This window comes from Pinus tabuliformis, chromosome 1_1 (assembly GCF_031772625.1).
Source record: "Pinus tabuliformis cultivar Carrire ecotype Pingquan chromosome 1_1, CPIR1, whole genome shotgun sequence".
NCBI lineage: Eukaryota > Viridiplantae > Streptophyta > Pinopsida > Pinales > Pinaceae > Pinus > Pinus tabuliformis.
In genome coordinates this window covers 939632195-939654207 of record NC_142297.1, presented here as the reverse complement: position 1 = coordinate 939654207, position 22013 = coordinate 939632195, and the positions used below count along the sequence as shown (strand labels likewise).

Sequence of the window (22013 nt, the reverse complement as noted above, 5' to 3'; positions counted from 1 at the left end):
TTTCCATTATTTTCCTTCAATTTCTTCTTCACTTGCAACTTGTGACCTTTCCCCTTCATTTTCTCCTAATTTCCATTATTTTCATATATAATTGTGCCAAAAATGTCATTGTCTTTCCAAAACCTTAGTCATTGCCTTTGCCAATTTCTTTAACCATAATAAACCAAATGAACACCCCTTAGAATGTCTTGCCCAACATTCGGTGTGGAATAAGTGTCCCATCAACTGTGATTATTATTTTTAACTTTTATTACATAAAATTTTCACTAAAACTATTACAAGTACTAAATAATATTTATTTATATAATTAAATTTGTATCACATAAATGTTCTAGTTTTTAAATTCTCACAAAATTTGAATCTTTATTTCTACATTTCATTTTTGTATATGCAATTTGTCTGTTTTTATATATATATATAAACCATGTCTGCTATGTCCTGTTTCTAGTGTGATCGTGTCACTTGTCAAACACTATTTCTCCATACTCTTATTTCTCCATATGTTATATCCTTGTGGCCAAGTGACTTGGATAATAACCAAATAAAATTGCGTAAAAGCTTAAACTTGAAACCCAAATGTGGGTTATAAAATTAATTTTAACAACGAGCTAGCATTAAACAATCAAACACTAGCGTCACACTCAAATTCTATTTTTGAATTATGTAGAATTATTTTGACAACTATGCTTCTGTATGAATCAAATTGAAAATGAATATCATATTTTAAAACAATTATATACATGGTTTGGTCAGATGTTGTGTCCAGCTACATCATTTCCAAACTGGATCCAAACTGTGCTCATATCTGCGCAAATGTCCCAGTAACACAGTAAAATTTGTTTTCTTTCTTGATTTTAGGTTCAAAAATTCTCGAATAATAAAAACTACATGGATATACTTACTCAGGTGACATATGAACCATCCCAATCTACTAGGGCATGAACCATCCCAATCTACTAGGGCATTGGTATAGAAACAATGAATACCCCAGCAACAAATTCACCAGGCTGGAATTGTAGCTGATCATGAACAAAATTAAACACAGAAGAAGCATCATACCTACTTTACATGGTGGCTGTATAACATTCTTAAATGAAACAGCTAGTGCACCGAGTCTCCAAAAGCCACCAAGGAATCTTGACAATAATAATCACCTGATTGACAAAGGAGCTCTAGCCAATTTTTAATATAAATCCAGGGCATCTCTTAATTAGGAAAAATAATGTTGTTTGAGCTTTGAGCTTTCTTAAAACATCCAACATTTCAAATAGACACTTCACCAGCATTTCAAGTGGACACTTCACCAATCATCGAAGACAAATAAAACATAAATAAATGATGTGATAAATTTATTTGATCGGAGAAATTCCTGAAAAATTACAATACTTTTACTTTACTTTCTTGCTGTTCAAAACGACTTATCCCATGAAAGAATATAACTATTTGCATCATAAAAATAAATTAGGAAGATGGCCCTGACTAGAGATTGCAGTGCAATGCTAATGATTGAGTGCAATCCCTAATTATGAAAGTCAAGCTATATTAAAGGTACTGTGCAATTTCACAGATTGTAGAACAAAATGGACCTATTATGTATTGATAGGGGAGCCATCACATACTTTGTCCATTTGCTGTAAACTGATGAGTTTGGCATATTCACCATTCGGTCTACTGATGAGCTCCTGGTGAGTACCTTGCTCCCTTACCTTTCCACCTTGAAGTACCGCAATCATGTTAGCATTTTGAATAGTTGAAAGTCTATGTGCTACAACAACACTGGTACGACCCTCCATTAGTTGATCTAATGCAGCTTGGACTACCTTCTCAGATGCTGCATCCAATGCACTAGTGGCTTCATCTAACAGAAGAATTGCGGGATTCTTCAAGATTGCCCTGGCAATAGCCACTCTTTGCTTCTGCCCTCCTGAGAGCTGCAGTCCTCTCTCACCAACATTGGTTTGATAACCATCAGGTAGGCCACTGATAAAGCTGTGTGCATTTGCAGCTTTTGCAGCTTCCACTATTTCGGCTTCAGAAGCCCCATCTTTCCCATACAGAATGTTTTCATAGATGGTTGTTGCAAAAAGAGCAGGTTCTTGTTGCACTAGAGCAATATGCTGTCTCAAGGACCTGACATTTAATTTCGTGATATCTTTCCCATCTATTAAGACTGACCCTGATATCGGATCATAAAACCTCATTAGCAGTGCTACCACTGAACTCTTGCCTGAGCCACTTGGACCTACTACAGCAAGGCTCGTGCCTGCTTGAATCTGCAAACTCAAGTCCTCAAATATAGTAATGTTTGGGCGAGCAGGATACTTAAACATCACATGCCTCATTTCTATATCCCCATTAACATTCTCGACCTTCTCTGCTGTAGGATCCTCGGGCTCTATCTTAGTTTTCCGATCAAGGATTCTAAAGACAGGTCCCAACACTTGAGACCCCTTGACAATATCAGGAGCAAGAGCAAGCGTCTCAGCCACTCCAAATGCTGTAATAATCAAAACCATAAATGCCTTCATCACACGTCCAAAGTCAGCTTCCCCCTTTTTAACTAGCACGGATGCATACCACATTGCAAGCCCGTAAGATGAAAACATGCAGAGCTGAGATATGCCATAGCCTAACCCAGCAATTTGGCCTCGCAGAAAATTCTTTTTCTTCGGTTCAACCAGTTCTCGAGCAAAAAGATCAATAACTCTTTCTTCTGCACCAAAAGCCATTACAGTGCGGATGTTGCTCACAGCCTCACCAGCTACCATGCTTGCTGCGGAGTATGCCTTGTTAAAATCCCCACCAAAGCCTTTCAGAAAGAGTTGCTGCAAATAAAAAACAACCATTAGATACAGCATAGGTTAAATCCTTAATGCTCAATTCATCATCTCTGTCCATGCAGCCGAAACTGGAATTACCTCGCCTATTGAAGCTCCAAGCAGAAGCGGAAATGTTGCAAGAATAACCAATGTTATACGCCAATCAAGCCAGAACGCAATCACAAATGCAGTCACTGTAAGCGCTACATTTTGCACAATTGTTGACATCCTGTCTGCAATGGCACCTCTAACTAATGTCGCATCAGACGCCAAACGTGATGTCAACAACCCACTGCTATTTTCACGGAAATCAAACCAGCCTATCTCGTTGCGTAAAATTGCTGCAATGCAATAGAAGTTACAACACAGTCAGAGGTGGTAAGTTTGGTGTCACAACTCTATCAGATTCTAGCCTGCCTTGTGTAACCAGTCAGAAACCCTGATGCAGCATTTCCTCAATTTTATGTAAACTTGCAATGACTACCATATTTTATACCTGAGAACATCATCTCTCGGATGCGTCTAGTGAGGCGTTCTCCCATCAAGGTATAGAAATAGTGCTGTAATAAATATATCAATACAGTAACAACCGCTGCTCCACTGAATATAAGAGCAATCCTCCGAACTTCATTTTTGATATGCAGCTTGTCAGGAGAGTAGAAAGTGATTAAAACTTGGCTAATTGCAAGAGCAAAGAATGGTGTCTCCACGCCAGCCATTATTGCTCCCAAAGTTCCAAGCACGGCATAAGGCCATTCTGGCCTATTTAGTTTAAGCAGTCGCCAGAATGGTGGTGTCAATGCTGATAGTGATTCTTTAAGTTCTACGACCTCGATGTTAAAGTCTTCTTGTTCTTTAGATTCCGATATTATGCTATTGATTCCAAAGGAGAGCGAGGATTCAACAGATGGTCTACACGAAAGCATAGGAAATTTTCCAGGTTAATTTTGTTGAGAGACATTCTTTTAAAAATGAAGTATTTTAGCCAAGGATGGAAGTAGCAGCAAAAACCAAGGAATGCCTACCTTGATAGCCCCGAGCTAGCACATTCAAATCCTTTGCGTGTGGGTTCAGTCACAGCTGTTTCTTGCAGCTTCACAAGAGCTGTATATGCACCCTCGTTTCCTTTGGACATTAGTTCCTCGTGTGAACCACTTTCTACAACTTCGCCATTTTGCACAACCGCAATGATGTCAGCATTTCGAACAGTAGATAGTCTGTGAGCTACTACCACTGTTGTACGGCCTATCATAATGTTATCAAGAGCTTCCTGAACAATATGCTCTGATTCTGAATCCAAAGCACTTGTTGCTTCATCTAAAAGCAAAATCTTTGGACTCTTCAGCATTGCTCTAGCAATAGCCACTCGTTGCTTCTGTCCCCCAGAAAGTTGTGTTCCTCTCTCACCTACCTGCCAGAAAAGCCAACTGAATTAGTTTAAATCGCTCAAGAATTGCCTGAATACCAGACCCGTTACTTACAGAAAATAACATTTAAGCCTTGCCAGTAATCCCACCTGTGTATTGTAGCCATCAGGTAGGCTTTCTATAAAGGAGTGAGCATTAGCAGCCTTCGCAGCTTCTTTGATCTCTTCCATGCTTGCATTTTCTTTACCATACAGAATGTTTTCAACTATACTAGTAGCAAATAATGCTGGTTCTTGACTGACGAGTCCTATCTGCTCCCTTAACCACTTCAGTTGGAGACTCCTTAGATCATGCCCGTCCAACAGCACTTTACCTAGATTTATGAAATATGCTAATAAACTTCAGAAACTACTTAGATATACATTTAACTAATCAAGGAATCTATTAATGAGGACAATAATCATTTCACTACATGTGTTCGTGAGAGATTCACGATGCTCCAACCAGAGTAAGATCTAAGACAACATAAGTAATTATAATCATATGGGGCAAAAGATGCATGTCATGTACTGAAATAAATAAATTTTGAAGTTATCCTCTCTCACTCTAAACTTAATAAGAGGTAAGTGTGCAGGAAATGGTTGGAAATTACCTGCACTAGGATCATAGAAGCGTTCAATTAAGGAAATGATTGTGCTTTTGCCAGATCCACTATGACCAACAAGTGCTACTGTCTTGCTGGCAGGAATAGAAAGGCAAAAATCTTGGAAGACAATTTCTTTTCGAGATGGATAACTGAAGCAAACCTTCTGTAGTTCAATATGCCCCTCTACATGTGATAAAGTCTCGCCTTCTAGAAGGTTGTGATTCATATCTGGCTTCCGTTTGATCATGCTTAGAACGTTATATGCAGCTGTTTTCCCCTTACTGAATGCACTCAAGTTTGGGGCTGCTTGACCAAGAGAGCTGGGCATGCATAAAAGGAGAAAAATTAGAAGATAAAAGCAAGTAGGAACACTGCAATTGTTCAAAGATTTGAAGCTAGTCCTTGTAAATCTTACATGCCACTGATAACGACATTCAGAATTGTAGTGAATGCTTCACCACCATTGGTTACTCCATGTCTGACAAGGAGACCAGCATACCAAAGAAGCAATGCCCATGCACCAAATATTAGTCCATAGGTAAAACCCACACCTAATCCTTTGGCAAGGCCACCTTTCTTCCCTAACTCTAATGTAGTTCCAAGAGCTCTTGAATAAGCTTGAATAGCTTTGGTCTCCCCCACAAATGAATATACTGTGCGCACTTGAGAAATTGCCTGTTTTCAAAGACCATGGGTAAAAATCCATATCAGATTTGTTGTAAAATTGCAGCAATGCCAATGTTTAATCAGAGTCCATTTACAACAATACAAATTCTTTAAAACACAAGATATTCAATAGTCAATCATGAATAAGAAAGGAAATGGGAAGGAAACCTCCTAAGTTGCTGTCTGCAAAAGAACACCCAGAACACACAAAATAAATCAATAAGCAAATGCAAACAGAACAATCCATATAGCAATATAGACTTATAACAGAAAGATATGAACAGAGGAAAAATTATAAATACTACTAACTACTTTTCCTGACACCAGAATATCAACATAACCAGAGAGGGTGTCAAAGCTTGTGCAATAAAACCACCATATGAAAAAAGAAATGATACAACCGTATGAATAGAGGAAATGTAATCTCCACAACTAACCATGATTGATGTGAAAACTGAAAAAGATTGCAACTTAAAGAACTTTTACCAGTCATTATAATGATAAGGCTTTATAACATGAACAGAAAATGACTGCTTAATACAAATGGCTGCATATGACGCTTTATGACTGGCATACTCTATACCCTGACTCAAAGTGTCCACTATAATGCATACATCAAATTTATCCCTGGAGTCTCACTAGGTGCATTTGCATGCTAATGCTCTGTATTCTTTATAAGATATGAAGTCGTATTTGCAGGGAGAAGGAAACTTGTTTTTAACATCAGTGGCACTCCACGTTGTTCGCTTGAGATCTTGGCAATTTCTAATTTTCTACATTAACTAAGATATGTTATGTTGTTAAAACAAAGACAATCCATTCCCAAATTTTTAAAATTTACTATTATTTATTCTATTAGTATGTCATGCATCTTGTGACAAATTATCATAAAAACTGAAGGTAGACTCTGCATAGTTCTGCATTATTGAAAACTGATCATCCAACTATATCTGAATTTCTTATCTGGAGTTATGAGAATGAATCAAAAAAGAAACACAAAAGCTTTGTTTCTGTAAAAATACATCTCATTTAAGCCACCTTGAAACTATTGTTTTGCTCCATCACTTTCACTTTTCCCCATAAGAATTACTGGAACAAGGCAATCCCATGTGCAAACACATTGACATTAAACTGTGGAAATGTGTATGAAAGTGGATACAAAGACATAAAAGGATAGCATTAATAAATATATAAGATAAAGGAGATGATACCATAGCATTAATAAAAATATAAGATAAAGGAGAAGATACCTCTTCAGCCACTTTCCCAGCCTCAACATATGCTAGTTGGCTTTTTCTAGACAAACCAGTCATGGTCGCAGCATAAGCACCTCCAGCAATAGCCATCAGGGGAACAACAGCAACAGTAAGTAAAGTAAGCTGCCAAACAGATGAGAATCCCACTGCAAATCCTGCGAGGAATCGAGCCATGTAATGCAAATAATGACCTATCTGCATCCCACAAAAATAAAGAGTTGAAACCTTCTGACAGATTTCTTACAATACGTGTTATCATCTTCCACATTTACTTGATGAGAAGAACAGAGGAACCAATATTTCAGTACTTCTACGTATCTTCTGAGTTCTTACAATAAAGCATATTTTGTACAACTCTTCAACCCTCTAAGCAAACAGATACATGTGTCGTAAGGTAATTGAATTAGAATTCAAGAGAATAGTACAATTAACAAGACCGTTTAAAGAATATTAGCCTAATCAGAAGAATGCAGCCTATCGTGGAGCTCAATTAGCCACATAATGACATGTGGCAAAACCTAACTATGTGGATGCCCGCTCCCACCAAATCCCCCCAGCAACTACTCTAAAAGCAAACTCCATATGAGATGAGGGCAGAGCACTTCAGAGAGTGCACTTGAAACACACCCGTTTCAGAAGTGAACTATTAACCCTTAAAAATGCTCCTTGGAATTTTCTGATTCATCACCCAAAGTGCGCTACAACATTGCCAATAGTGATTTTGAGGCACTTGCAAACCAATGTCATGGTGCTCCCACAGTGATTTCTAAATGCTCCTGAGGTGCTCCCAAACAATCTTGTGCAGGCAGAAAATTCCCTTTTTATATTTTGCATATGGGGCCCAATGGGAGGCCCCGTAGGCTTATGCAAGTGACAAGGGATGGATAAGAACCTATTTCATCAAGCATCTCATTCTACTTGTGATTTCACTCATATTTGACCAGGGTTTTGTGTGGGTTTCTTGCTGTTTTTTGAAAAGTATAAAATTGTTAAAGCTTGGAAGAGAGATTGAAGGCTGCCATAGGTACATTATCATGCTGTTCGAGAGCTGAATAGGAAAGACCTAAGCCCATTCTCTGTTGTATTTTTCATTTGTGTTGTTTGTTTGTAGATTTGTTCCTTCTCATACTCTTTCCCCTCCCTTCTCCCTCATTCTATTGCAGGTTATCCATCAAAGACTTGAAAAAAATATTCCTCATGTGGTGTATGCTTTATGTTTTGTCACAAAATGTAAAGCTGGCAAAGAAGGTGGAACCACTAAATTTATGTGCAATTATGGATGTAATGAGGGAAAATCTTGCACTGCTTTATATACCATGGGAGGAGGCATCTCCATGGGATATGGTTGGATTTAAAACCCTCGGAATCAGTACCAAAGGAAGTTAGAGCAAAATACATTTGGGAAGATGAAGAAGCACAAAAAAAGCACAGTAATAAGAAGTACAAAGAAAGCATGGTAATAAGAAACAAAAGGTTCAATCCGTGCCAGATCTAGATTGTTCAGCTAATATCCTAGTGCGAGTTGTTCCACAACCATGCTTAGAGGGCATGGGACAATAGTAGATTTCCTTAATAATGGTGCTAGGGGTGAGATGAATGTGAAAGCAGTGAGGTTTCTCTATTCATGTGGTATACAATGTTCTTCACTCCCCCTATTGAAATGAGATTGTTATTGCCATCAACAATCCCCCTTAAGGTTACATGAGCCCCAAGTATGAGAAAGCCAAAACCAAGTTACTAAGCAAGGAAAAATCAAAAATCCAGAGAGCTCTAAGACAATGTACAAATGCTTGAAGAGAATATGGATTATCCATTGTATCTGATCATTGGACAAATGTTGAAATCATGTCATCGATAAATCATAAATGTTCTTATTGTGTCCATTGAACATTCATAATGTGGTCTTCCTTGCAGCCCATGATTCAACATTTGGTGAGACTGTTGCTAATATTCCGTAGCTCTTACCGAAAACCATTACAAAAATTGGGTTGTGTAATGTCATTCAATTGATTATTGATGATGCACCTAATTGTCATACAGCAGGAGCAATTACCATATGCACCTAATTGCAAGGCAGCAGGAGCAATCATTGAGTAGGTAAATCCTCACGTTTTTGGTCTAGGGTTTTGGTGCATACAGTGAGCCTTTTGATGCATGATATTATTAAGTTGAATCCTAGCAAATGATGAATGAATACCTTGTACAAAAGAGGGAAGAAATTAAAATTCATCACCACTGATGAAGCCAATTAATACATTTTCCACACTCATTCTAAGTTGGAGCTACTTAAGCTTGCAAGGACCAAATTTGTTACATATTACCTCAATATCAACATAAACAAAGTCTTTTAGACTTATTATTTGAAAATTGCTATTTTTAGTGAGCTGCATCATCGTCCTAGGTTCTAGAATCTATGTTTTTTATTTTCATATGTTTTCAAGTAAAACTATGTCATCCCAGTTGCATGTCTTCTAGAAATATGGGGTACCTTCCAGCCTTCCCCGAAATCTGTCCTGTCATCTCCCTGTCCCCGCGACACTAAAATTAGATGCAAGATAGCGAAAGACGAATTGAATTAGTTTTGGCACAAGTCAACTTTTGTCATTGTACATCGGCAAAAACCTGATGCCCAAGAAAACATCTGCAAGTACAACCCTTAGTGAGAGTGCTGTATATATTTCCAGCCCTAATGACTGCTTTCGATTTTGGCAACTTTCTTTATTGCTTTTAAAAACTAAAAAACCCTTGGTTTGTAAATTTACTAGTTCCTTAGGTTGACTTACCAAAGTCACAGGAAACAAGGAAAAGGGAAAAAAAAAAGATGCTGGTGAGCATATGTACACAACTCTTACACCTTTGACCAAAAAACAATTTGAGCTTTTTGACTTTTAGTTTTTTCTTATATCACAATGTCAATATGCAAAACAAAATAAAATGCACAGCCATAATTTTAAGAGAATACAAACTCATTCTCATCTGCAAATTTAGGATATATACCTTGTCACTAATTGCATCTTGTATAACTACTATATCTGTAGAGATAGAACTGATAATTTCTCCAGTGCTGGTCTTCGTGTCAAAAAAGCTAACATCTTGGCTCAAAACAGATTTTAAATACTGCATTCTCATGCGAGCTGATTGTCGCTCCCCTGTTTGCATCCAACATGAGACCTCTGCATAAATCCATACAAACAGCTTATTTTCAGCAATTCAACACTGTTGATTGTTTGCTGGAAGGAAAATGATACAAAATATCAACTACTCTAGAAGGTATAGGCCAGGTGTTCAGTTGATGTATTTATTTTAAATTACAAAACCAAAAATATAAATAAAAAATTGAAGTGAGATTTAACTAAGTACGGGTATGAAAACCCCTTGTCTAATATTCTCTTTTTACTTGCAAAATATTCAAACCAATAATCACACACCAAACCATGACAAATAAAAGTTGTGAATTGGATTGGAACATACCAAACCATCCCGATACCATGATGACAAGTCCCAAGTAGAAGAACTGGAGAGCGTGCTGCAAAAAGTTTCTAGACAAATTAATACTGTATGCTCAAACTTTAGTTCAGAAAAAGAGAAATTCTAAACTGTCTTTTTCTCTTGTTTACTTGGAAGGACTGAAATTGGTCTAGGCATAGAACAGCTGAAACCTTCAACATAACAAAAGTCTCAACCATAGAAGAAGGTTACAAGCATGTTATATAAGGAAACATTATGTTCACTATTAAATAAAAAATTATTTATTGAGAGGCGGAGGCTACTAAAAATGAACAATCTTACAATATCCTGCTTTCTTGACACTGGAATACTATTTTTTTCTGATTAATTTTAAGTGTGGCATAATATATATGTCCTGTGCTAAAGCCTAAAAGCTAGTTAAGATTGTTTGTGAACATTCTCGTGAGATTTCCAATGAAGTGTCATTATCATATCCACATTTGAGGCATCAATGTGACAATGACTTCTACCTCAAATAAACTAAAAGGAATTCGCATGGAAAGAACAATTTAGAATGCAGAAATTGGAGTATCAAAAACACTTATAGACCCTATCTTCCCTTCATAAGCCTGCAACTGCATTTTAAAAAGTTAAAATGAAGTAAATGTATTATGAATTATCAACATATAACTTTGTAAATATACATTTCTGCAAGCTGTGAAAATGGCAATAAAAAATATGAGTCCTAGATGATTTTGGCATTCTAGCAGCAAAATATTCTAACCAAGAAGACATAACACTGGTGTATTGGTTGGCTTCTACAGCCTAGATATGTGTTAAAAATTTAAAATGTCAAGTTTGAGTCCATGACTCCATACCTTTTTCACCTATCATCATCAAAAACTGATACCCACATAATACCAACAAAATTGCAGCACAACATTATCAACACTAACATAGCATAACTTTACTTTCCCTACAAACTTCTTATCATGGATATTATGCCCATAGTATCTCTTGAAGGTGGAAAGCTTGATTCTTTCCTTAATCATCTGTTTGTTAATCATAGATTCTGTACATTCGATAGAGTGATTGAGAATGGTGATTACAACTAATCACTCGGAAAGTTGGAGATGTGCATCGAATTGCTCAATAACAAAAGCAATCAAACAATGTAAACCAACAAGGTGTTGAATGTGCATTAATAAGCATTAAGATCGTAATGTTAGTAAGCAAGCACTTATAAAGAGAGCTTCGATCATGTGCAGACTCTCGTCTAAGTTAGGATCATCGTAACAAGCAGGAATTTAAAGGAGGCTTACTTTCAAATTTATGAAAGGCGAACTAGTCACAGAAGACAAAGAAATCCCATCTCAGCCCCCACCATGCATACGCTCACCCAACTCAGAGAAAAAGAAAGATTGAACTGAAAACTGATTTGGTTATATTTTAGCCTTGACTTAAATTGGATGCAAGGTATGATTACGAAGTTCTTGCTCTCATAGTACCCTATACAGCACTACTTTAAAGGATAAGACCTGCCCTCCTGTTAGAGCCTGCAAAGAGGAAATGATAAGCTTTTACCATTTTGCGTTCATTGTCTCTTGACCTGCTTTGAATGAAACATTTTAAGCAAAAGTAACTAGGAGAGTACACCGGGTCACATGGAATGTGATCATCGAAGCTTCTTCAGAGGCCGGTACATACTTCCCAGCACCCAGCGAGAGTATCAGTGCATAATAAGCATGGAGTTATATTAGAGCTCTAAGCTTCACAAGCCGAAAACAAAATGAAGTTACTTCAAAATAACAAAAGTTCACATGATTTAAGAAAAAAAATGCCTTCACCAATTAGTACCCTGTTTTACCTTGGAACAGGGTATATGACTTACAGCCCACCATTATTGGTCAGAAAATGCAACGATATATACTCATAGCCTGTTAATATTCAAAAAATTGCTGATATGGACAAGCATGAAATTTTAAGTAATGGCCATGCATGATTCCAATACAAAGCAATAGAGCTCCACGAATATTGAACCCTAGTTTAATTAATGGTCACGCACAAATCCAATTTAAAGCAGTGGACCTCCAGAGTCCACACAAACTGAACCATGGGAGTGGTAGCAGGGTCAAAGATATAAGATAAGATCCTACAACAAACCGCTATATTTAAAAAGGAGAAGGAATGAGGGAGGAGGAGATTATTGAAGTGAACTCAGTTCAATGACTCGAAACATTGGTTATGGATGACAGCTTATCATATAAACTACAGCAACATGGGAGGAGTAGCAAGTCCAAAGATGTAAAGGTCTTACAACAAAGCATAATGTTTTTAAGGGAGGAGCAGCAAGTCCAAAGATGTAAAGATCTTACGACAAAGCATAATGTTTTTAAGGAGGAGAAGGAAGAAAGAATGTATATTTGCACCCCAAAGTCTGCTTCCCGAGTGGCAAAGCTTTTAGTATAGGATGGTACCGAAACCGCTAGCAATATTAGGACTAGATGCTGACACATCAAAGTGGGGACTTGCATCCCAAAGTCTGCTTCTAGATTACCATAGCTTTTGGTGCAGATGATGCCTCATAAACCAGCTCTGTAAGATGGCATCAAAACTGCCAACAATGACTATATGCTGACACATCAACTTGGAGACTTGCATACCAAAGTCTGGATATTAGGTATATATGTTAACACATTAAACCTGGGACTTGCATCCCAAAGTCTGCTTCTAGATTAGCATAGTTTTTGGAGCATATAATGCCTCATAAACCAGCTCTGTAAGATGGCACCAAAACAGCCCAACAATGACTATATGCTGACACATCAACCTGGAGACTTGCATCCCAAAGTCAGCATATTATGACTATATGCCGACACATCAAGCTGGGGACCTGCATCCCAAAGTCTGCTTCTAGATTAGCATAGCTTTTGGTGCAGATAATGCCTCATAAACCAGCTTTATATGATGGCACCAAAATAGCCAACAATGACACATTAACCTGAACACATCAACCTGGAGACTTGCATCCCAAAGTCTGCATATTAGGACTATATGTTGACACATCAAACTGGGGACTTGCATCTCAATGTCTGCTTCTAGATTAGCATAGATTTTGGTGCAGATAATGCCTCATAAACCAGCTTTGTAAGCTGGCACCAAAACAGCGAGCAATAACTATATGCTAACAAAAACATCAACCTGGGGACCTGCATTCCAAAGTCTGCATATTAGGACTATATGCTGACATATCAAACTAGGGACTTGCATCCCAAAGCCTGCTTCTAGATTAGCATAGTTTTTGGTGCAGATAATAAATCATAAATCAGCTCTGTATAATGGCACCAAAACAGCCAGCAATACCAAAGTCTGCTTCTAGATTAGCATACCTTTTAGTGCAGATAATGCCTCATAAACCAGATCTGTAAGATGGCACCAAAACAGCCAGCAAGGTTAGTACCGGAGACCTGCAAACACATCAAACCGGAAACTTGTACTCCAAAGTGTACTTCTAGAGTAACAAATATTTTGACGTGGCTAATCCCTCGTAAACCAGCTCTGCCTCACAATTGTTATCCGGTGTGGGATTATAAACAGAGACACAAGAACAATTCAAAGAAAAAGGCTTGCATTCTGCTATGGTGGGTAGATTCCCATGTAGAGCAATTCTGATATAGCAGTACAAAGCAAACGACCCAACATGATAACCCCATAGCAGGATGGCATGATAACACCATGGCAGGATGGATAACATCATGTAGAAATACAGAGGAACCACCCTTTGATAAACACTTCAATTTAAGCAACACATCATGAGTGATCCTCGATGCTAGCAATAATTTCAGATCAAGTAATTAACCAAGAAGTTAAACTATCAGCATACCAGCCATGACAATCTGTCAGACCCTCATACCTTTGCAACTTCAGAAGCCATTTTGTCAGGGTCAGTGACATTTGAACCAAAGGCATTGATGAGCTTCCCAAAGAATATGAAGAAGACTGGAATAGCTGCTCCATGTACACAAGCTCCCACTGTCCCAAACACCATCAACATATGGTCCACAGGATCTGCAAAAGAGAACAACTTGTAGAAAGCCACACTCCCTCCTTTCTCAGCTGGACTGCTCACTTTCTCCTTCTCATTTTCCTTCTCCTCTTCTTTTTCTGGTTTCCCATTGGCATTGACACTCATTTCAGCCTCCATACTGTCCAACTACTCAGTAATGGCTTTCCGCACAGAGAAATTAGTAGCAGATGGGTGTTGTAAGTTTGTTCAGCTATTTCATCACATACTCACAGCATCGCATTCATGTATTCCCGGGCTGTGATTTTGTAAGTTTCCCAACTTTCCCAGAGACGTGCAAACTGTTGGGCATATGATGCTCCATTATTTAATGGCCTTTTATAAATCTTCCAGTGTCCGGCCAGCATGGATGATTCTGTCCTTACCGCCGATGTTGTCCCAAATGACGGGCTTCCACTGCGAAGCTGACTTCCAAATTGTATACAGTGAAGGCTATTCCTTGCTTATTTTCCACCCTATTTGGATATCTTTCGGTCCCCATAGGAGAATGCGGAAAGATTAATAAAAAAATGTTTGGTCAAATTTAAATACCAGGGATATATCGTATAAATTGCACGCAGTTTTACATATATCGTATAAATTGCACGCAGTTTTACTTCTTTTCTATTTTGGTTTTTAAAAACATTAATTGGGATCGTATGTTTAAATTATATAATTTAGAGAATTGGATTATTATAAGATTTTTGATACATCCAGATACGTAATTTAAATAACAAAAATTTAGCAAGATGAATTTCAAAAAACCAAAATATAAAATAATTAATTTATATAGTAAAATTATATCTATAAATTATATAAGTAAAATTTATTTTAAAAAATTAATCTTTAAAATTTATTAATAAAATAAAAATCTAAAAAAAATTATAGTAAATACTATTTACCAAAATTTAATCATAAATTAATTAGAACAAATATCCCGTGTATTTTATTGTTATTTCCAAACTCCATGAACTACTTTCTCCTTGTAAAATTCACTAATTAACCGGTTATCAAAGTTTAACTCTACAAACTAATAAAATTCACTAATTAACCGGTTATCAAAGTTTAACTCCACAAACTACTTTGTCTTTGAAAAAATCACTAATTAGCTTATTATCAAAGTTAATGAAATAATGATTTTATATATATATATATATATCAATTTACGAAGTATATCTCAAAATTTAAACATAAACTAATTAAAACAAATTTTAATTTATTTATTATTATGTGTAAATTCCACATACTACTTTATCCTGGTAACAAAACACTAATTTTTATTATCAAAGTTAATGGAATGATGATTTAACTAGATATATATACTAATTTATGAAACATACCTCTAAATTTAAATAAACTAATTACATATAATTACATTGTTCACGAAAAGAAGACTTGAACCAAAAATCGAAGGGGACCAATGTCCTTGCTCACACAACCCAAAATCGAAGGGCACCAATGTCCTTGCTCACACAACCATCGCCAATTAGGATGCCTCACCTAAACTAACCCATAATCAAAGTTAATAGAATGTGAATTTAACTAAAATAGACATACCAATTTATGAAGTATACCTCAAAATTTAAACATAAACTAACTAAAACAAATTTCAATTTGTTTTATTATTATGATGATGATGTTGATGGTTAACGTCTGTTGAGACCAAACATTGGTCTATCGGACCTAAAGAAACAAATTATTTATTTTGATTTAAGATTTTATTCCTATGCTCAAAAAGCTTGGAGAGAAGCCTCCCGAGCTCACTATAATTTTGACATTGTAAAAGGCTAGGAAGGTCAGTATTGTAACAAAGATTGTGAAACTAAGATCTAATGTGGTTGTACGCGGGGCATTGCTTATGAAGATCAGATGGGCACCTTGCCAAAAGAACAATATCGTCAGCATAAAGAAGAAGGATGATGACTATCCCAGCTAAGATCGTGCCATCACATCCTGCTTCCTCTAAATAGCCTTCGAGCTTATCGATGTAAATGCCAAATAGGGTAGGGGAGAGGGGGCAACCTTGTTTAACTCCGATGTTACACTTAATATCTTTCGACCACCCCTCATTGCTCTTTAGCTTGGCAATTACATTCTCGTATAATCTTATAGTGGCAGCTCTCAACTCGAGAGGAACCTTTAGCTCTTCTAATCTATTCCAAAGGTTGTATCTAGGAACCGTATCGAAAGCCTTTCTAAAGTCCACAAAGCAACAAAATAAATTGGATTTATCATTACGACATTCCTCCGCAATGATCCTAAGCGTAACGAGGTGGTCTGTTGTTGAGTGATGCCTTCTAAAACCTGCTTGGCCTTTAGCCCACTTACCTTCACTTTCAAGCCATATGCTTAACTTCTTTTCCAAAATACTACCATATAACTTGGCTAAGAGAGGGCTGATCATAATTGTCTGATAATTAGAGGGGCTATTTGTATCCCCACTTTTAAAAATAGGGATAATGAGGCTCTCAGTCCAAGGTTTAGGGAACCCTTGCTTGACTGCTTGATTGAAAAGCTTGTGGATGTGGGGGATGAGGACAGGACCTCCAAGTTTTAAGATTTCCGCCTGGTAACCTTCAATGTCCTTAGCTTTCCCATTAACGAGGCGATTAACCCCAAACTTAATGTCTTCTAAAGAGAAAACTTCTTTCGTTGTGAGCAAGGTTTCCAAATTATCCATGACATTTGGAGATTCATAAAGCTTTTTAAGATAGGAATTCCAATCGTGAAGAGCAATTTTATTATTATCTTTAGTCTTCCTAGTTAGAATCTGCTTCCAAAATTTCTTAGGAGCTACCTTAGAGAGGTGTAAGAGATTCTCCTGTCTTTGAAGAATGTATTGCCTCTTTTTCCTTTTAGTTAGGGCTTTGTATATTTTTATCTTGTCCATTTTAAGAGATTCATCAACAACTTCCTTAATTGCTCTCCTCGCACTTTTACAATCTTTGTCATACCATGGATTGGTTTTGCTATTTCTTTTATTGTTTGAAACTTCAATTGAGAACTTGTTAATAGAATATGAGATGGTTGTAGTAAAATTATGATAGAGGTCTTCTATATTGTCTATACTAGATAAAGGAAGCAAATTAGTTTTTAATTCATTTAGAAAGAGATCATTTTTATTTCTATCAAATATTAAGTTCTTTTGGTTGTAAGTATTATTTTCTGTGGGAACTCTATGCATGACAAAATTGACAGTTATAAGTAAAGGCCTATGATCAGAGTCAGGTTCGTGGTTGTTTAAGATGTCAAAATTTATTATTTCATTATATAATGGGAGATCAGAAATAACGTAGTCTACCACACTGCTACCAAGTCCATGGATGCAGGTCATCTTGCTAGAATTGGGCCACTTCTGTAGACCGTTGCAAATTATGAGATCCTGAGCACTACAGAGCTTGACTAGCTCCGACCCAAACAAATTTTCCACGAGGTCTTCAGAGCTCCCTTTGTACCTACTAGCCAGAGTAGGATCTTCGTCTAACCAAAGAGGATTAGGGTTGGAATGATTGCTTAGAATAATAGCTTGGTTGTTTGAAGTTCGAGCATTAAAGTCACCTATTAAAAGGATATTACCGTCATTCCTTAGGCTAGAAATATCATTCTCTAAACCATTGTAAGGGTTAGCTTTATCTAGATTCTTCTTCTTATAGAAGTTAGAATTGATGGGGGGGAAGTAACATATTGCTATGTAGGACTTTTTATTATTAATGTCTGTGATCTCTATCCAACTATACTGGTTGTGAGGGTCGTTTTTATAAATCCTAGCATGGGGGGAGATCTTCTTCTTAATGTAACAAGCTATTCCCCCAATGCCTCTACGGGAGGATCGCTTGTTCCAGGTAGACCATAGCGTAAAGCCATCTATGTTAGGGACCTTAGATTCTTCGTGCTCCCACGTTTCAACAAGCAAAATAATATCAACATCATTTGAAATCCAACTTAGCTTGGGGCCTTTGTTCCATGGGAAGCCCTGACAGTTCCAAGAAAGGATCCAGAGCATGTTTAATTGCTATTGATTACTATCTTTTTGGTTTCTATCTCGAATAAAGGCTTTTCTATTACTGCTTATTGCCCGTTTTCCTTCCTTTCTAGCTTCTTTTACCTTTTGAACCTCCTTTCTTAATTCTGCTTGATCTTCTGGAATGAGATCTTCATTTATGAATACTCCTGTTCCTTTTAGACTTGAGGTTTTACTAAGTATGTCGTACTTATGATCAGTGGAGCTCACCTTTATGCGGATTAGTCTTCCTTTATTCTCGGTTAATTTCCCCAACCTTGTTGCTTTTGTGAGACACATTGTTTCAATTTGTAATCTATTATGTAATTCTGTCTGGGCTAAGGCTAAAGTATCCTCATCTACTTCCTCTTTTAAACAGAAGATTATAAGGTTCAAGGCCCTTTTGTTACATTCGTGGTCTAATTCTATTAATTTTTTCATTTCATCTTTAATTGGTTTGATATCTAACTTATCTACCACATTATTTAGGGTGAGGTTGCTATTAACTTTTTCTTCTAGTTCTTTAATCATGTCTTTCATTTTAAGACTCTCTAAAGTATCAGCATCTCCTTGCTGGGATGGTTGGTTAGTATCTTGGTTTTGTTTTTCGATAACCTGCAATCTAGTCTCCATTGCCTCCATTTTATTCTCCAGTATTTCTATTTTATTTTCTATTTGTTTTTGGATCATGTCTTCAAGAGATGCAAATTTATTTTCCAGCATGGCTTCTAACTTTTTTTGTAGCTTAGCTTCTCTTTCTTCTCTACGTTTCTCTAAAGACTCTATATACTCATAAAGCCCTTGTAGAGTAACTGTGCTAGGTCTGCCCTTGGTAATCTTTGGTAACTGTGGTGAAATATTCATACTTGAAATTATACGAGCAAATATGTATTAGAAAAAGAAAAAGATAAGGAATGTGTGCACCTGATGTCAGCAAACCGACTCTTTCACCGAGCCTCAAAACTCTTTCACCGAAGTATATATAGAGTACATGTTTAACTCTTTCACCGAGCCTCAGAACTCTTTCACCGTAACTCTTTCACCGAGCCTCAGAGCTCTTTCACCGAGGTATATATAGAGTACCTGTTTAACTCTTTCACCGAGCCTCAAAACTCTTTCACCCAAGAATATATGCGAAGAATATATATTCGGACTCCACAAACTACTTTCTCCTTATCAAAATCACTAGCTAACCCATTATCAAAGTTAATGAAATGATTATTTAACTAAGGTATATATACTAATTTATGAAGTATATCTATCTTATTTTTTCAATGTATAATTTTTTTTTGTAAACATGATAGGGCTACATCTTTATCATGTCCAATATATCACCCAGATGTCCAATATATCACCCAAATGAGGGCAACCAGTGACTTCACATCAAGGAGGAGTGCCTTAACAAAGCACCCGATCATGTCTATCCAAGACCCCATGTAGTATTTTTCCAATATATAACTTTTAAAAATAAAATACATATACCTAATTTATAATAGACATACCAATTTATGAAGTACACCTTAAAATTTAAACGTAAACTACCTAAAACAAATTTCAATTTGTTTTATTATTATACCCATACTCCACAAACTACTTTCTCCTTATCAAAATCACTAATTAACCCATTATCAAAGTCAATGAAATGACGATTTAACTAACGTATACATACCAATTTATGAAGTATACCTACCTTATTTTTCCAATGTATAATTTATTTATTTTTTGTAAACTTGGTAAGACTACATCTTCATCATGTCCAATATATCACCCAAATTGGAGAACGAGTGACTTCACATCAAGGAGTGCCTTAACAGAACATCAATCACCATCTATCCATGATCCCATAGACTATTTTTCCAATATATAATTTTTAAGGATAAAATACATATACCTAATTTATAAACATATCTTTAGTATTTTTCTTGATTAACTTTTTGTAAAAAATTATCAATATTATAATTGATTTATTTTAATTAATTAATTTTAATTTTAATTTTTTAAATATTCAATATTATATGTAATAAATAAAATAATTATTTTTTAATATTTAAATTAATTTTATAATAAATATTATTGAGCAATAAATTTGAACTCTAATGTAATGTTAAAATTTAAAAGGATCAGAGGATTGTGTCATTCTAGGTGATGGCAAGTGAGAGTGCTAGGGTTTCACACGCAGGCTCCGGTGCGGGAGTGGAGGCAAGGAACAGGCACAGGGCCAAAGGGAGTGAGGATCACAGGTATGCCAAGACTAAACCCCGACAATTTTTTCCCACCAGATGGGCATACGCACTACTGTCTACGATGGGTCGGCAGCAAATACTCTAGACAGCATAATACTGGATACAACCTGAGGCAGTTGTACAAGAATCCGTGGCGGACACTCTGATAAGAGCCAACAAGGCAAATGAGTTGTGGTTCCGAAAGAATGGTCCTGAGCAATGTGGGATGGCGGCCACAGAGTGGGCATCTGCGAATCTATCGCTCCATTACTGTTTGCTATTGCGCAGCCATAGCAGATCTACAATGGTTGGAGTGTATGTGATCATATACCCTCCTATTTGCCCAAACCCTTTGTATCATTGGCTTGCCAACAGCGGAATGGTGGAAAGGGTTTCTATGCAAGCAAGCCTGCCCACTATTACAGATGGGGGTTTACATTCTGCGGCGCTGGGCCTACTGGATACTAAGGCAATAGTCAAACTACTACTGCCTTTGGATCATGACACATACCATGATCTCCATTAACTAATACAGAGCACCTGGTGAATCTGGCGATCATGGGGTTTTCTCCTGTCTTGCATCCACACAAAATTCTGCAAAACAGAGTACTTGGAGCAGCACGACAATGCAAATCTGAGGTGAACATTGTTTCCCCACATTTGGTAAACTTTCATCAATTTCAAGTTATTATTAAAACCCCTCCAGGGTCGTCTTTTCTACTTTGGGTACTCACAACTGATAATGTATTGCATCTAAAGCATCTCATCTCCCAACATATTGGATATCCTGCCGGATTTCAACTTTTGATATTTGGGGGCAGAGCACTACAGGACTCTAGACTCCTGAAGGACTACAACATTATGTCAGTGTCCACCATAACACTCAACCTGAGGCTGCAAGGTGGAGCTGCTGCCTCCAGTAAAACAAAACATTCAGGAGGAGGAATTGGAAGTAGTACAACAAAACACAACAGAAGCACAAAAATGGAGGACTTTCTTTCAAGAATATCCTACAAGGAAAAAACACACCTACAACAACAACAAAGCAAGCTGGAACTGAACCTAGTCCCTATATTGTGGAACAATTGAATGACATTCCAGAATTAAACATAGATATACCAGAAATAGATATCCACTGTAATACTTTTGAATCACAAGCCATAATCTATCTATTCAACTATTTTTGGCCAAAACCTATTGAGCTTTTCCACTGGATTTTCACAAACTGGACTGTACACTGTGAAATACACCTATGCTCAAAAGGGTTTTTCATTGTCAAATTCCATTCAGCTGAGGCAAGGGACATTATACTACAGGAAGGACCGTGGTTCTTGGGATCCACAGCCTCTTCATCATACCTTGGTTTCCGGATTTTTATGCTTATGGTTGTTTCAAGGATGCCAGTTTGGGTTCAGTTGCATAATCTACCATTACATTTTTGGGACCAACAGGTCCTAGCTGGTATTGGAAACTCCATTGGGCAATATATCAAAATGGACACACAAAGACTGGAGGAAAGAGTATACA

At 36.9% G+C, this 22013-nt stretch overlaps 1 protein-coding gene across 1 annotated transcript; it reads right to left on the bottom strand.

Annotated features, from left to right (window-relative positions):
• Positions 1-1328: 1328 nt before the first annotated feature.
• On the bottom strand, positions 1329-14755 carry LOC149217568 (ABC transporter B family member 13-like). Its single transcript, XM_089393001.1, has 11 exons — positions 14115-14755; positions 10226-10280; positions 9752-9927; positions 6749-6949; positions 5248-5507; positions 4839-5152; positions 4336-4559; positions 3845-4230; positions 3316-3731; positions 2919-3160; positions 1329-2825 (listed from the first exon to the last, which is right to left on the bottom strand). The coding sequence occupies exons 1-11, from the start codon at positions 14403-14405 to the stop codon at positions 1590-1592; spliced, it is 3801 nt and encodes a 1266-aa protein (XP_089249127.1). The 5' UTR covers positions 14406-14755; the 3' UTR covers positions 1329-1589.
• Positions 14756-22013: the final 7258 nt, after the last annotated feature.